At 50.0% G+C, this 16,380-nt stretch overlaps 1 protein-coding gene across 2 annotated transcripts in view; it reads left to right on the top strand.

Moving 5' to 3' along the window:
- Positions 1 to 15,879, top strand: part of ets1 (v-ets avian erythroblastosis virus E26 oncogene homolog 1) — a 28,453-nt gene extending 12,574 nt beyond the window's left edge. For both annotated transcript variants that reach the window (XM_007895997.2, XM_007895998.2), the window contains 7 exons: positions 6,551 to 6,670; positions 6,936 to 7,136; positions 7,798 to 7,884; positions 7,991 to 8,230; positions 9,043 to 9,303; positions 12,145 to 12,263; positions 12,855 to 15,879. In XM_007895997.2, coding sequence (XP_007894188.1) covers positions 6,551 to 6,670; positions 6,936 to 7,136; positions 7,798 to 7,884; positions 7,991 to 8,230; positions 9,043 to 9,303; positions 12,145 to 12,263; positions 12,855 to 13,070 — 1,244 coding nt within the window. In that variant the 3' untranslated portion in view covers positions 13,071 to 15,879. The remainder of the gene's footprint in view (positions 1 to 6,550; positions 6,671 to 6,935; positions 7,137 to 7,797; positions 7,885 to 7,990; positions 8,231 to 9,042; positions 9,304 to 12,144; positions 12,264 to 12,854) is intronic.
- Positions 15,880 to 16,380: the final 501 nt, after the last annotated feature.

Below are 16,380 nucleotides of genomic sequence, written 5' to 3'. Positions count from 1 at the left end.
ATATTCACAACGCTGGAGTGAAACCATCTAAAACCACGTCAACCGTTGTGAATGTTGGCAAGTTTCCTGCTGTTGGTTTAGTTAGGAGCCCGACCTGTTAGGGCTTTGGCTTCAGGGTAACAGAGAAGGAGAGTCCTACTAACAAGACAGCACCTTGGTGAAAGCAAAGTTGTGTGGTCTTCTGTTGAGTAAGCCCATTCTGCTGCAGAGATCCCAAGCAGTGAGCGGTAGTGACTAGCCTGTGCCTTTCTAAGTTGTCTATGGCTTTGGTGACATTAACAACACAGCATTGATATGAAGCGCAGGAGTGACGCAGTCTCTGGTTTAATGCACACAAACCTCTACCCACTCTGTGCAGTGCAGAAACCCACAGTAAACTGTTGGCTGTGAGCCCACAGAGCAGCGCTTGCACGGATGCCAATTCTTCGAGCACCACATTGGCAGTGGGCAACGATGGCAGCTTGCCAAACCTGTCAGAATTGGACCCGCACACGCAGCCTCGGAATTGTAACTCAGCCCCTGTAATGGGTTAATTGAATTGAGTCGGACTGTGAGCTGAATGAGGCTGATATGCAGCTGGTGACCACTGTCATTTTAGGCAAATTCCTTCAAACCACAATTTTTCTAAAAAAAGAGAAATTAGTCATCCTCGTTTCTTTTTTTTTTCTTCAACAGACTCTTACCCCCCCCCCTTCCCCCCACCCCACGCATGCACACACACACACACACACACACACAAAGCCTTGAAGCATTTGTTTCAGTAATTGTTGTGTTCCTGAGGTTTTGAAGTACTGTGAATGGACAATGATCACCAAATTGACTCCATGTTTAAGTAGCTGTGGTTTTAACTAAGAGAGGGAGACAAGCAAGCTATCTTTATTTGGGGGGGGTTAGAGAGTGGGGGGGTAGTTGGGGAAGGAAGGGGGTTGCATGTTTTTGCCTACAAATACCCAGTCACTACACCTCATAGTAAAATCCTGCCAAGCGCTTTGAGACGTCTTCATGACTGCATAAGGCTTGATAATGTAAGGATTATTGTTGTTTGTTGTACTTACTGTGTGTGTGGTGGTGGTGGGGGGGGGGAAGAGTGTGTACATTTGCTCAAAGAGTTAACGTGTGTCAGTTAATGTCCCTTTAACCACCCTAAAGCCAGGGTTGGCTGGATTTCTGCCGTACTTGCCTCTGACATCGTTACACTTCAGGTCAGTCCTCTTTTGTTCCAACCTCCCCCCAGCCCCCTACCTCCCCCCCACCACCCTCCAATTTAACACTGGCTTAGTGTACAGTGTGTTAGTGACTGTTGATCTCAGTGGTGTCAATGTGGACCAGTCTCTGGTGCTGTGTGTGGATTTTATCTCAACCGCAACTTGCTTTTATAGGTCACCATTCACGCGGTTTGCAGTCTCAGCACTTTATGCTAGCGATGAACACCAACAAGCTTTGTGGAGACCTGTAGTGTAGTGGTTAGCACCTTTGCCTCGCAAGCGAGAGGATCCAGGTTCAATTCCCGCGTAGGGACGGGGCAAAATGTTGGGCAAGTTTCCTTACTGTGACTTTGGTATGAAGTGACCGAGGGTCAGTCTGGCCTGAGGGTGTGAGAGGCCTGGCCAGGAACACCGCCTCATTCACTCTGAATCAGGCTTATTGTTCTGGTTTAGGCTGGAGCCGGACACACGCGGAAAGCGCCCATCAGCGCGCTTCGTAGTTTCCAAACCAGGCCACTGTTGGAAGTTTGTAGATCAACATGTACACAACTTTCTGTTTCTCTCTCCCTCGCCTCGTTCAAGGTCGGTCTCAAGAGCTGCGTCTTTGACCATGCTTTTGGTCATCTTTTTCCCCCCACCTCAGCTCCCTCCCCCACCACAGGTGTCCAGACAGCACTATTCACATCCTCCCGATGTGAAAGGCGCTGTGCAAATGTCTGGAATGGAGAGCGCATTCTCTCCCCAGAGGGACAGTTGGACCTTGCTTCACTCATAGTGTTGGTGAGGGCCAACTGTGGATCGGTCGCTGAGATTAGGGCTGTGAATCTGTCAGTGAAGAACGTTTCTTCCGTGGGATTAAGGGCTGAAATTGCCGATGGCGACCCAGCCTGGTCGGTGTCTGAAAGAGGAAGGTTTGTATTTTGGTTAAATGTTTATGAGCACTGGCCAGTGCTATCCCATCAACACCTTTCAGATGCTGTGTGTATGACATGACACGTTTTGGTTGCTTCCTGTGTCCCTGGATCCTCTCTTATCTCTAGACAAATGAGCACTTGGTTGTCCTGGCCCTAGTCAACAGCACAGAAGCCTGCAGCTAGTTAGTGTTCACTGTGTCAGAAGGATCAGCAATGAGGAACGATTGGATAAGTTGGGGCTCGTCAGCCTCGAAAAATGACTTCTCCAAGGGGGAGAAGACAAAGCTGCGAGGTTGAGGTTTGTAAGGCTCTAACTGAGAAAGTGAACAAGACCCTGAGAGACACTGAGGCAGTCTGCTGAGGGGCTGCAGGTTCAGGGATGTGAAGGACAAGTTTAGTTTAGAGAAAGTGTCATTCCTCCTTTACAATGCAGTGTAAAACCTGGGAAGTACTTTAGGATATCATCTTGACATGACAGGCACTGTGTCAAGGCTAAGGATTGCATTACAGTGTGTCAGCCTGGCTCAGTCGGTCACATTATTTTCTCTGTGTCAGAAGGTTGTAGGTTGAAGCCACCACATCAGGCTTTGGAACTCTTATAGTCTAAGCTAACTGCTGGAGCTGGGTTACCTGGAAGCCTGCTGGAGGGTTGGACCCTGGGCACAATTAAGTAACAGCTTGTTATTGGTTTGAGATCAGATTTCTACAGGACATTGACTTGAACGTCTCTTGTAGATGGAGGAACAGTTTAGGATCCGATCAGCCCCGCCTGCCCATCTCAGCAATCTTCTTGCCCCGTCCTCTCAATCCCTCCTCTTCCCAAAAGCCATCTCAATTTCGTTCAACCACTCCCTCCGTCTCTGCTCCCTATAAACAATGTAGTAAGTGCAGTGTAGTATGGCTTGGGAAGAACCAGGAAACTTGGGATCTAAGGTTCCCAAAGCTTCCCACCTGCTGTAGACTAAACCAGACACAGTTAGTTGCTATCAACATCTCCATTACTGTAGCAAACGATGACCAGGATGGTAGAAGGTGAACTAGATGGATTTTGGTCTATTTTGCGTCTAAGCAATTCCTATCCAGCAATCCCCTGTCAGGCCATTGGAGATTTTTTCTCTGGCTGGTAATGGGCACTGGATCAATTTACAAGGATTATTATATTACATTTTTATTGTTTTTCTCTAGGAATGTAGTGTATTCCTTTCAGCTCCCCTCTCGACTCTCTACCCCTTCTTTGCTCCCTCCGTTCCCTCCCCTCGACCATTTTCCCCCCTGCTTGGGTCCTGACCCAACTGTCCAGCGCCTTGGGACCAACGTGAAAGGCGCTCTATAAATGAAATCTTGTTGTTGTTGTTGTATTCGGAAGCCAATTGCACTTTATAGTCCCACCCCCACCCCCAACACCATCTCCTGTCTGGGGATGGGATGCTGCTGGATTTGTTGGGGGGTGGGGGGAGGGGAAGAGGCTTTTTACTCTGTGTCCCTAGTCTTTCTGCACCTCTGCTCAACCCTGGAAGATGGTGGTAGTCCAGGGATGAAAGCGCTCCACAAGTTACATGACGCAACCTGTTCACAGAATATACAAAAGAGTTTAAAGGGATTGGTTTAAAGTAAACAGTTTCCTGAGAGTGGGTGTGAGTAAATCCTCATCCACAAGTTCACAAGTTCATTAAAACTGAAGCTAATCCCTTCAAATAAACCGATGGGGAGACGGTGTTGGGGAGGGGGTTTGGGTGTTGGGATTTGCTGTCTGTCTCGCTTTTCAACTGCAGATCTCATCTCTCCTTATCCTCTCTTACTCTCTCTCTCTTTCTCACTCTCTCTGTATTAAGCGCTCGAGGACGCTACCCTGTGTGAGGGGCACTATACAAGTGCGTTGTTCTCTCTCTCGCTCACTCCGAGTCGAGCTTCAAAAGATTTTCCCAAAGGTTTTCTGGAAGGTTTTCTGGTTTGTCTGAAGCCCCTCTCCGTGTGAGCGGTATTTGTTTTACAATACAAGGTGGTGTTGTGTTGGTTTGGTCTGTTCGGTGGCAATGACATAGGCAGTGGATCAGTTGCACTCACCTCTCACTCTCTCTCGTTTGCAATCGTTTGAAACTCCTCTGTTGAGGTATGGGAGGCACCAAGACCCTTGCAAGCCAGAAAACAACTCTTGCCTTTGCGGTTGGGGCGTGTGGGTGTAAGGTGCTGCCATTGCCCCTGCCCGCTGGGGAGAGAGAGAGGGGGGGCGCGGTGGGGGTAAGGACTCCAAACAGTAACACAACCTCCTCACCTCGATCTGCTTCTGTGGTTACTGTCTCCTCTCTGTTATCTTTCACAAGTTAGTTAATTAGTTAGTTAGTTAATGGTCATAATCTTGTATTTGACACATCCCTTGTTGACCATGTTCCAGCTGTTAATTGCCCCTCAGTAAATGGAGAAACACCTCCTGGTGTCTGGCCTCACACCTTAGCTCTGTGTCTTCCTGTCCTTGTCCTGGCCTATCAGAGAGCATTGTCCTGGGCTTAATTCATCAACTTGTGTATCTCTAGAAGGTTCTTTCTGACTCGGTGTTGCTCCTAGTTCACCACTCTGACTCCGGGATCAGCCTCGTTGCTGTGCCTCAGGGAGCCAGGACCCCTTCATGGTGTGCACAGCAGTCAGTATTAATCTGCTTCTCAGCAATGATCATCAATCATCCTTACATTTGCCTTAATCAGGTCGTCGTGACGTCTCAAAGTGCTTGACAGGACACGCTGTGAAGTGCAGTGACCGTGTTTTGTAGGTGAAATAAGGCGGCCGGTTTGTACACAGCAACACCCCACAAACAGCCATGGAGCGAGTGACTCATTTTATCTGAGGGATGAGTGACTTACCCTCCGATATCCTTCCTGCTGCTGAAGGTGGCGACTGAGGCTGGGAAGGGATATGGAATGGGAGGGAGGTGACTGAGTAGAGCTGTACAGAGATGGGGAGCTAATTATAGTTCTGTCTGGGTGGTGGGGCGGTGCGGGTGGGGCAGCTGCTGTGACACATGCAATACTATGAAGCGATTGAGTGACTGAGAGAGGACAATAGCCTCACTCAGTGCCCTGCGCCTCCGCACATCAGCCACGACTCTGGGCATTGATGTACAAGTGGCCCTTTGATCCCAATTAATTGAGGACACCAGCAACCACTGCTGCCTGTGCTGTCTTGGGGAAGGGAGGGGGGTTGTGGGGATGTGAGAGGTGGAGGGGGGGACAGAGCCTGCTCTGTGTCGGAGGCTGACCCCAGCCTGACAGCTAGGGTCACTTGGAAGCTGCCAGTCCGCCTGGTTTGCACACTGTCTCTCTCACCCCCTTCCCAGCTCTACATTGGAGACACTGTGCTGTGTTTAGCAGGAGGTTTGGTAGCATTTTGGGAAGAGACAATGCTCGCTTAGGACATAGCTTGCCTGGGATGCACAATAATCCTTTAACCCAGTGTGTGTGTCTGCATGGGGTGTGGTGTGGGTGTGTGTGCTGGGTGATGGTTGGTGGGGTGGGGGGGGTTGGCGGGGAGTAATATGACCAAATTATTTGTTTCACATCCCACTTATAAAATATTTTAGTCTAAAATGAGTTACAGCATCAAAATCCATCCCCTCCATTGCTGAGAGGGTGAGAGCTGGGTGGGGCCTTTAAATTCCCCCCCCCCCCCCAGATAAGACTCTGGCTCGGAAAGCTCTGGGCAGAGGAATCCTCACTTCTGTTACAGCGTCAAAGTGTCTCGCACACTTTACAGCTGCTGTCGAGTGTAGTGACTGTGTATTTTGTGGACAAACACGGCAGCCAGTTTGCGCACAGCGATGTCGCACAAAGAGCCACGAAATGAATGAGGATTTTTATTTGGGGGTGATTCTTTGCGTGTGTGTGACTGTAACTCCAGCCCCTGGGGTTTGGGGTGGAGTAAAATCAAACAGTTCGTTATTTTTGCTGTTCAGTAAAAGCTCGACATTTTCATTTTTTTTAAAAAAATCTGAATTCCAGACTCGTGGAGAGTCCATCCGTCAGTCAGTCGGGGGGGAGACAGAGTGAGGGGACGGAGGCAATGGAAGGAATGTTGAGCAATATCCCGCGCGCTATTGAAAAGGAGAAGCGAGTTTCTATCTCTCTCTCTCTCTCTCTCTGTGTCCTGGCCATGCCCCCCACCCCCCGGTCTGTCCGATCATTAGCAGGCAGGGGTCGGCCTCATGCTGGGGCTATAGTATTCCATACCCATCACCCCCGAGTGATGGGGCCACTGATCACTGAGGACCACTCTCTCTGTCTCTCTCTTATCATGTCTCCCACTTCCCCTGTTGCGTCATTGTACATTTTTCCCTTACGGGCTTTGTGTATTAATGGGGAGGTGGGGGCTAGGGGTGTGTGGGGGAGTGTGAGAGGTGCAGGCTGGTTAGTAAACTGGGTTTCCCCTTGCTCTCTCTGGCAGATGCGGAGTGCGGAGATATCCCGTTACTGACTCCCAGCAGCAATAAGATGATGTCCCAGGCCCTCAAGGCCACCTTCAGCGACTTCACCAGAGAGCAGCAGCGACTGGGAATCCCCAAAGGTACAGCCATCCACATTCAACCTGGCCACAGAGGCTCGCTGTTCCTGCTGCGCTGACGAGCCACTTTGCTGCTATCTGTAACCCCCCCAGTAATGTCTGGATCTCCTTATTGTGACCCCCTTCCCCCCCAATAAGAACATAAATGCTCGATGAAAAAAGACCAAGGTCCATCTAATTTGCCTTCCATCTTCCTGCCAGTCGCCTGCACGTTATGGTCCGAAATACCTATGTACTATAGCCCTATGTGCTCTCCCCCTCCCCCCAGATCCCCAGCAGTGGACGGAGATGAACGTGACGGACTGGCTCCTGTGGGCAGTGAATGAATTCAGCCTGAAGAACGTGGATTTTCACCAGTTCCAGATGAGTGGAGCCACGCTGTGTGCCTTGGGCAGGGACTGCTTCCTGGAGCTCGCTCCCGACTTCGTGGGCGACATCCTGTGGGAACATCTCGAGCAGCTTCAGAAAGGTAGGTAGGCAGGGACCACTCCACCACACTGACACCCAGGGACCCCCGCCCCCCCCACACTGACACCCAGGGTCCCCCCACACCCCCCACACTGACACCCAGGGAACACCCTCCCTCACTGACACCCAGGGAACCACCCCCACCTCACTGATACCCAGGGAAACCCCCCCACCTCACTGACACCCAGGCACTCCCCCACCTCACTGACACCCAGACACCGCCCCCCCCCACCCCCCCCCCCCACCGCTTCACTGACACACAGCCCCTCCCCCCCGCCTCACTGACACCCAGGGACCCCACACCTCACTGACAGCCAGATCAGTTGTTGAGGCAGAATCTGTATTGGCTTTAAGAGGAAACTAGACAAATACCCTAAAAAGGAGTAAACTGCAGGGGTGTGTGGAGGGGACAGAAAGGCAGGGAAATAGGACTGAAGGATTGCTCTTGAGGGAGCGACATAGACACGATGGACTGGATGAATACTTCCTTCTTGCCTGGGACAGCTAGGGCTATAAGCGTCCACTTTGCTCACAGCTCCCTGTTGTGCTGGTGTGACTGTGCTGGGCTGTGGGGGTGGGCAGTGCTGGCTGTGTTTGGCTGCCGTGTGTGTCCGCGCTGAACCGAGGGCTTGTTACTAACTCGGTGTCTCTCAAACCCGCAGAATGTATGGAGGACGTGAAGCCGGTGGTTGTGAATGGCCTGGTCACCGATTACTCTGACAGCAGCTTCTTCACCATGTATTCCTTAGGTAACAATAGCAATAATAATCCCTGCATTTTATACAGTGCCTTATCCGATCGCTGGTGTTTGGGATGCTTGATTGGGAATGATTCCCAGTTGCTGTCTCTCCACAGGTTATGGAGTAGAGCACGCTCAGTGCGTCCCACCCTCGGAGTACTCGGAGTCAGGATTGATCACAGAGAGTTACCACACGCTGCACCCCATCAGCTCCGAAGAGCTGCTCAACGTCAAGTACGAGCCAGATTACACAGGGATGATCACACGTGATGCCTCACTAGACACGTTACAGCTGGACTATTACAAGCAGGAAGTGGTGTCCCCGGACAACATGTGTGTGGGGCGCATCAGCCGAGGTAGGTTCCCTATTATTCCGGGGGTGGGGGGGATGTTACACTGTGACTCCTGGGAAGAAGGGGGGGGGGGTGGAGGTTAGGAACTGAGTAGGTGGGGAATTGGGGGATACACTGTGACTCCGCAGTGTGTGTGTGTATTGGTGGGTGGGTGCGTGCCTGGGTTAGGGTTGGAGTCATACCCAGGGTTGAGGAGTGTGTCTCAGGGTCAGAGCTGGTGTATTTATAGAATCATAGAATTATACAGCACAGAAGGAGGCCATTCGGCCCATCATGTCTGTGCCGGCTCTTTGAAAAGAGCTTCCAAATCAATCCCACTCCCCCAGTCTCTCCCTATAGTTCTGCAAACTTGTCCTCCTCAATACCCCACTCTACCCATTGCAATTAAAGTGGTGGGGGGGCTATTGAGCTAGCTGACTGTTGCGGTGAGTGCTCACTGTGTGTATGGGGTCACTCCCTCCCTCGCACGATTCGAAAGTTTAACTCCAGCACGAGCAGGAATCCCCCGGTTGCAAATGGTGCGGCTGATTTATATCGAGATCTGGAATGTCCCCAGGTTTTAGCGAGAGACTCGCTTAACCTGAGCTCAGAAACCCTGACCAGCCCTGTGCTTGTGTAGTTACTATCAGGTGTAGTGACGGTTTCCTTAAGCAAAAGTAGCAACCTGGGGAGAGCTGGGTGTGTTGGGGGGGAGGGGGCAAAGAGACAGGCGAGTGGAGCGCATAGTGGTGTGGGGGGGATAGCTGGATGGGGGGGATGGGGGCGGGGGGCTTTGTAGGTGCGGACTCTCCAATGATCCTCTGCTCTGCGCTCAGGAAAACTGGGTGGACAGGACTCTTTTGAGAGCGTGGACAGCTTTGAGAGCTGTGAGCGGCTGCCGCAGTCCTGGGGCAGCCAGTCCTCGTTCAGTAACCTGCAGTGCGTCCCCACCACCTACGACCGGATGGATTCGGATGACTACTCCAGACTGACCGGCCACAAGCTCAAAGGCACCTTCAAGGATTACGTGCGAGAGCGAGCCGACCTGAGCAAGGACAAGCCTGTCATCCCAGCTGCAGCCCTCGCCGGTTATACAGGTAAGATCCCGGGGCTGGAGTCTATCAGCAATGGCTGGAAGTGGGTAGATATCAACTCCAAGACGCTCTCTTACCTGGAGAGCCCTATATGGCTCATCAGAAGTGCTGTCATACAGAGAGAGAGACGTTAAAACGTAGTCCCATCTGCCTGCGCAGGTGGACGTTAAAGATCCCATGGTACGATTCGAAAAGAGAAGGGAGTTTTTCTCTCTCGCTACCGGTGTCCTGGCTGACAATCCCCCAAATAAAATTGGTTACTCCCTCGCTCCATGGCTGTTTGTGGGACACTGCTGTGCATTAATTGGCTGCTATGTTTCGCACACAAAATACACAGTCACTGCACTTTACAGTATATCCTGTGAAGCGCTTTGAGACGTCTCAACGATGTGTTGAGGCCCTGGATGTTGAATGTAGAGATGAATGGGTAGGAATGTGGGTTGGATTGACAGCTTGAGTTGACCTGTTGATAATTGTAGTTGAGGTACAGATTAGCTTAAGATTTAAAAGGAATGGTGGGACAGGCTCGAGGGGCTGAATGGTCTCCTCCTGTTCCTATGGTGCTCAGGAGCTCAAGCGAGTGGCAGCCTCCTTGACCTGAATCACACGTTTGTGGCGTAAGCTCAACATTCTGAACATTGAGCAAGTCCTGAAATCAGACAGACATTATTGGGGAAAAGTTAAGGGAGTTTCACCCGATGCCCTGGCTTGCCATTCCCCCAGGTGACTTGATCCTTCACCACGTGGCTGTTTCTGAGACATTCCATATATGTTTCCATAAAACATGGTTGACTGTGGCGTCTTGAGAAACGTTTTGAATGTTTTGACAAGACACTTTATATATCAATTAAAAAAAACTGCTTTCCTGTGCCTGTTGTGTGACCTCAAACTGTAATGATATGGTGATGTTTGTGTTGCACTCTATATCCAGTACTTGGTCCCTTTCTATTAAAGCCATTGTTTAAATATTGGTGATGTGATAGTGACAGACACCCTCTGCCTCTGCTGACTGAGACACTGATCTGACCTTGTGGGTTAACTGGAGATGTCTGTGAACAACCACCAAAGGGTTAACGCACCTCGGATCAGTTTGCTTGTTGTTGATCGTTGGTGGTTTAGCGCAAAGATGAAACTGAAAGATTAAAGCGCAGAGGAGACGGGTCTGTGTGTTAGGCTGTTCCTATGGACTGTTCCAGGGCTCAGTGAGTGAGGTGCCCACCTGCTCACCTCTCTGTGTCCAGGTCTATGTTGTGGATACACAGACCCTTGTACACAACACAACACTCGCTCCTAAATGGAACCCTTTATTTTTAGTCTCCGTTGGTTGACATGAGAACCTCTCCCATCAACAGAACTGGGTCAGTTTGTGGAGACGCACACCCTGATACCATCTCGCAGTCTATGCTCGTTCTCGCTCGCTCTCTCCCTCTGATATGTGGAGGTGAAGCAAACACCATAGTTTGGTACCTCTGCCCCTCCCTGGCTAACATTCCTCTAAATCTAAGGGTGAAATTCATGGTGATTTCTTTCTCCCCTTCTCTTCCCCACCCCCCATAGACTAACTCAAGTTAGGTCCATTGTTGAACCTCTGATCTTGAATCATATCTGAACCTTGGGGCTCCTGGGAAGGTGGGGGCCAGGCGCTTGGCTCGTCCATTCCCCCAACTTTGTTGTCTCTGAGTAAAGTTGTTCATTCTGAGCTGTCTCTCCACTTCCCCTCCCCACCCCTTTCTCTCTCTCACTCTACGCCTCTCGCTGTGGATGTGTTGACGGTTTTAAACATGTTATTTTTGGGGCCACTTTACCTCCTCGGGGTCTTTTATGTGAATGTGTTTTGAAGTTAAAACTTTTGGTTTACTAAATCAAAGACCACCCAGTCTCCTCTCTCTCTCTTGCTCTCACTCTGTCTCCCCTCCCCCTCCCCCCCCCCCCCCCCCGAAACACGGTAGTTTGCGGTTGGCATACAGACTGTTCTCAGACTGAACATATGTAAAACTAGGCCAACGGGCTCCGCGCAACCCCAGTGAGAGCTGCAGAAAGCAATGCCCACGCACTCGTGCTTTGTATTGAGCAGGTGCACCCCCATCCCACTCTCTCCGCCGTCCCCCCCCCCACAAAAAAATATCTGACTTTACTCATGCTTTGTGACCTTTAACACTTAAGTCTTAAGTCTTGTTGCAATAATAATCCTTGCATTTGATGCGGGGTCTTTAACCTCAAAACATCTCGCAGCGCTTCACAGGGAATTGCTGGCAAATGTAGTGACTGTGTGTTTTGCGAGTGACCACGACAGCCAATTGGCACCTAGCGACGTTCAGCAAACCATCATGAAGTGAACGAGGGATTGTATTTGGGGGATTGTTGGCCGGGACACCGTGAACGAGAAAGAAAGATAAACTCTCTTCCCTGTTTGAATGTCTTGTAGAACAGGGCACAGATGGGGAGTGAGGTTTAACTTACCATCTCCTCTGGAGGACAGCGCCTCCGACAATGCAGTGCTCTCTCTCTCTCTTCCCCCCCAGCGCTACCTGGAGCGTCAGCCTGGACTGTGAGCTCAGAGTCCCTGATGTGGGGGGCATGCGGGATGGTGGGGTGGGGGGATATTTTCCTTCAGCGTGCCTGTGAGCACACTACGTCCATTGTTGTTAGTAATGTTTAGCGTGTGGCACTGTTCTATTCCTAGACTCTCGAGGGCAGAGTGAAACAGTTAACACCTGTGTTTCTGTACGCGTGTGCGTGTCTCTGTGTGTCTCTGCCTGTCTGTATGTGTCTCCGCCTGTCTGTGTGCCTGTTTGTGTATGAGTGTGTGTGCCACTCGCTAACCCTCTCCTGGTTCCCTGGCAGGCAGTGGTCCTATACAGCTGTGGCAGTTCCTGCTGGAGCTACTGACAGACAAGTCGTGTCAATCATTTATCAGCTGGACCGGGGACGGCTGGGAGTTCAAGCTATCCGATCCTGACGAGGTGAGATCCCGCCCGCGACATCCTAACATCAGCCCAGAAACTGGGTGAACAGGCTTGCTGGGCTGAATGGCCTCCCGTTCCTGTTTTCCTATTTCTCTGCTGGTTTTGAGAGGGAGTTGGATAGTTCTGTAATGACAGTGAGGGGAGTGGAGGAGAGACACAATTACTGCTCTTTATAGTAAATCCTGTGAAATCCTTTAAGACGCTCTCCCAACGTGAAAGGCTCTGTTTCTATGTTGAAATACATTACACACGTGGTGGGGTGAGGTTGGGGGGAGGGGGGTGGAGTCGAGGGGGAGGGGAGAGATGACTGAAAGTGCAGTCAAAAAGGAAGATCTCGAGACGGACCTTGAAAGGGATTGAGGGAGGGAGTGAGTTGGAGGGATTCCGGGATGGAGTTCCAGAGAGCGGGGGCAGCTAGGTGGAAAGCCCGACTGCGTGGGTGGGGACAGTGTCCACTGAGTGAAGGGAGTGGGGGCGCACATGTAAGGTGGGGCGAGTGCGTGGAGGGATTATTATAAAGGGTGGGTGGGGAGGGGGTGACTGCCGGAGAGCGCGAGCCTTGGCAATAATCGCACTGTGGGTTTTCAGGTGGCCAGGCGATGGGGCAAGAGGAAGAATAAGCCCAAGATGAACTACGAGAAGCTGAGCCGGGGCCTGCGATATTATTATGACAAGAACATCATCCACAAGACGGCGGGAAAGCGCTATGTGTATCGCTTTGTGTGTGACCTGCAGAGCCTGCTGGGGTACGTGCCCGAGGAGCTCCACGCCATGTTGGACGTGAAACCTGACAGCGATGAGTAGCAGTGACTGGAGCCATCGCCCCGCTCGCCAGGCTCCCTGGGAGCAGCCCTGGGTGGGCGGGAGGACAGACAGACAGACTGACAGATGACCACTGTTTGCTTGAGCTCCTTTTCTGTTTGTAGCGAAGACCTCGTGAGAGCAAAACTAACTGCTCTCCAACAAGGCAAAACCCAATCAGGTTCCATACAGATCTCTATCTCTCCCTCTCTCTCTCTCCCCTTCCCCACGTCCCTCTATCTCTCTTTATTGTCTTTAATGATATTTTTTTTTTCCTCCTCCCCGCAAACCATTGCCTGCATGGTTCACCCAGTGACTGACCTGCCCACCGATTGACCTTGAAGACCTGCTGTGATGGATGAATTTGATGAATGTTTGCAATGAGACAGGAAGAGGTGGCACTGCCCACATGGACACCCATTGTCCCCAACCTCTCCCCCTGCCCCTCAAAGTGGCGAGGTCCCTGGCCATAGCTGCCTGCTCTGTCCCAGCTGGATGGACTGACTGAGATGTGCTGTTGTTTACTTGTTTTGCCAATATTGCTCTGTAAGCTCATGCTACTGGTGGTCTCTTTCTCTCTCTCTGCCTCTCTCTCTCAGTATTAATGCCTCAATCTTACCAGCTGTGATTTGATGACGTGTGTTCACTGATGGCCTCAAAGCAACTGTTCTGTCAGAATGTCAGGATTCCAGAGATGGAGTTGGAGAGTGGGAATGGCATTGACCTGTTTGGGGTTTAAGATAAGTGCAAGGTTTTGGTGATTCATTGATTGATTGATTTGCAGACCCCGGCGATTGCGTTTCAGGATTGTTTGGCTCGTCGGTTTGCAATCTGATTTTTTGGGGAATGTGTTTGTTTCCTTTGTGGATGAAGCAGATGGAGAGATGATGAAGCCATGGTGGGTGAGGGTTGGTGGGTTGGGGAAGGGGTGGAGATTCAAGAGAAATAAATCTCGGCCATTGACCTGTGTTCATTGGACGTGTGAGCCTCAGGTTACCAGGGGAATGAATGAACGGCAGAGCTTTACTCTGTCACTTGTCAGTCATAAATGGATTGACGTCTGCCTGGTGTGTAATCAGTCTGTGCCCACTAGGCCACATCCTGACATGGCAGGATACTGTACACACTCCAACCTATGGGGGAGCTGAGGCCGAGGGAGGGAGAGAGGAACTGTCCTGTTGTTGGGATGAAGCATTGTTGGTTGTTGAGGGGAAGTGGGGGAGGTTGAATGGTGGCTTGAATTGGCCTCACTACTGAATAAAGAGGCTTCACCGGTTTGGTCACCGGATAAGAAGTGGTGGGGGTCGCTGTCGGCCATCTTTACTCTGCAGACGTTTGGCTGAGCCAACAGGTTGTGTAACACAGCTTCTGTTGCTGATCTAACTCATCATCTCGTCTATCGGACACTGGTCACATCGGCAATGGGATAACCCCGCATGTACGCTGAGGCAATAATCAGCTCTCAGTGCGCCTGAGGCTCCCAGCCAGTTACTCGAGTGAAGTGACTTTTTTTGTAGGCAAACTCAACAGTCAAATTTGAGTCCATCAAAACTTTGCAAAGTCAACACAGCAGCAAGACATTGTGTGTATCATTGGTGAGTGAGACTTGTGGGAATGCTGTTGTGCACAATTGGCTGCCGCCTTTCGCCCACAAAATATACAGTCAATTCACTTTACAGTATATTCTGTGAAGCTCTTTGTGATGTCTCAATGATGTGCTAAGGCGCTGTATCAAATGCGAGGATTATTATTATCCAACACAGCGCTGTGTGAGGCCTCAAACCTCCTGTGGATGCGACCAGTGGAGACCAGCAATACGTACATTCCATTATGCTGTTCCTTTTTCCAAAAACTGCCTCAACGGTTTTGATATCTAAAACATACAAATGTTTATTGCTGCAGGTTGTTTTTTCAAAGTCTAATTAAGAATATTAGTTACTGAAACTAAAACGAAGATGATTTTATTGTATTTTTGTTCATTGACATTTTTTACGCCTTTTTTTGACGGAAATAATTTATATTTTTTAAAATGATCGGGGGGGAAATAAATACCAAAAACCGCGAGAGGAAAGCTGGTGCTTTTATTTTGTAATCTGAAGTAGCTTAGAGATGTAGCGGCCTCGTTCAAACAGATTGGTATAAATGTTAGTTGCTGATGCTGGCACATCAAGGTTGCTGGAAATATTTTATATACTGTAGCCTTATTCCTTACTGTAGTTACATTGTGAAAACTGCTTTGTAAAAAGAAATGAGCTGTGAAATTTGACTTATTCTTTTTTTAAGACTTAAAACTGCCATTGGAGTCTCCTTTCTCCTTTCCCCAACCCCAAAGCCTTGGCTCTCGCCGACATGTACCTAACACTCTCCGTCTGGAATCAGGCAACCAGGGTGCGTCCCTCCAGGGAAGGAGATTGTGAAAGGAGAGCGGGGGAGAGAATGTGCGTACTCCATCCCAGACATGGGAGATGTCCGTATGTAGGTGGCATGTGAGCATGTGGATCTCCCAATCTGGTTTGGAGACTCTCAGGCACTGAGATTGGTTTCTGTCTGTGTCAGACACCCAGCTGACCAAAAAGAAAAAGCCAAATTTGTTTTTGAAGGATTGTCCATCCATTAAAATAAGTTGCTATCTACCTCTACAGCTCTGGCCCAAATCTCTGCTCTCTACGGCCTAACGTGGGAGGCTAGGATCAAACTGACAGTGTCTCCAAACCTCGGTCAGAGGAAACTCCATGACTTTGTACAAAAAAAGTGTGTTTTTTATATAAAAGTTTATTCAGAATTGTTTCAATAAAGCAAAAAAAAAAGGCTTATTCCTAAACCTGGATTCTTGCATACTCCTGTTTGTTTTGCTCTGTTGGATTGACACAGTTTCAAGCTCCCTGACTGTTAAGCACTCTGAGACACTGTATAAACGCCGGTAACACACACCTGCTTCAGTCAGGATTCTGATATTTGGAAATCCTGAATTAGAGATGTCCTCTCTTTCTCTTCCCACCCCACTTCTCTCTTCACCCCCCCCCACCCCACCCAACCCCTTCAATGGCACGAACAAGCAGTTCGGAGTGTCACCAATAAAGGGATGCGAGATGGGGAAGTGATGATATCATCGGCTTCCTGTGGTATGACACAAATTTGTGAATGGGAATTGTAGGAAGGCTTCAACAGAAGAAATTCCAATTCACAAATATGTCTGATTGTTCACAGCTCATTCACAGGCTCCAAGTCATTGCTCACTCCCTGTCACTGACTCCACTCACCAGGAATGCTCCACAGACACAGAGCTTCACCAGATTCTCTCTCCCTTCAGGGA

Source organism: Callorhinchus milii, unplaced genomic scaffold, assembly GCF_018977255.1.
Source record: "Callorhinchus milii isolate IMCB2004 unplaced genomic scaffold, IMCB_Cmil_1.0 Scaffold25, whole genome shotgun sequence".
Lineage (NCBI taxonomy): Eukaryota > Metazoa > Chordata > Chondrichthyes > Chimaeriformes > Callorhinchidae > Callorhinchus > Callorhinchus milii.
This window is presented reverse-complemented; position numbering and strand designations above follow the sequence as displayed.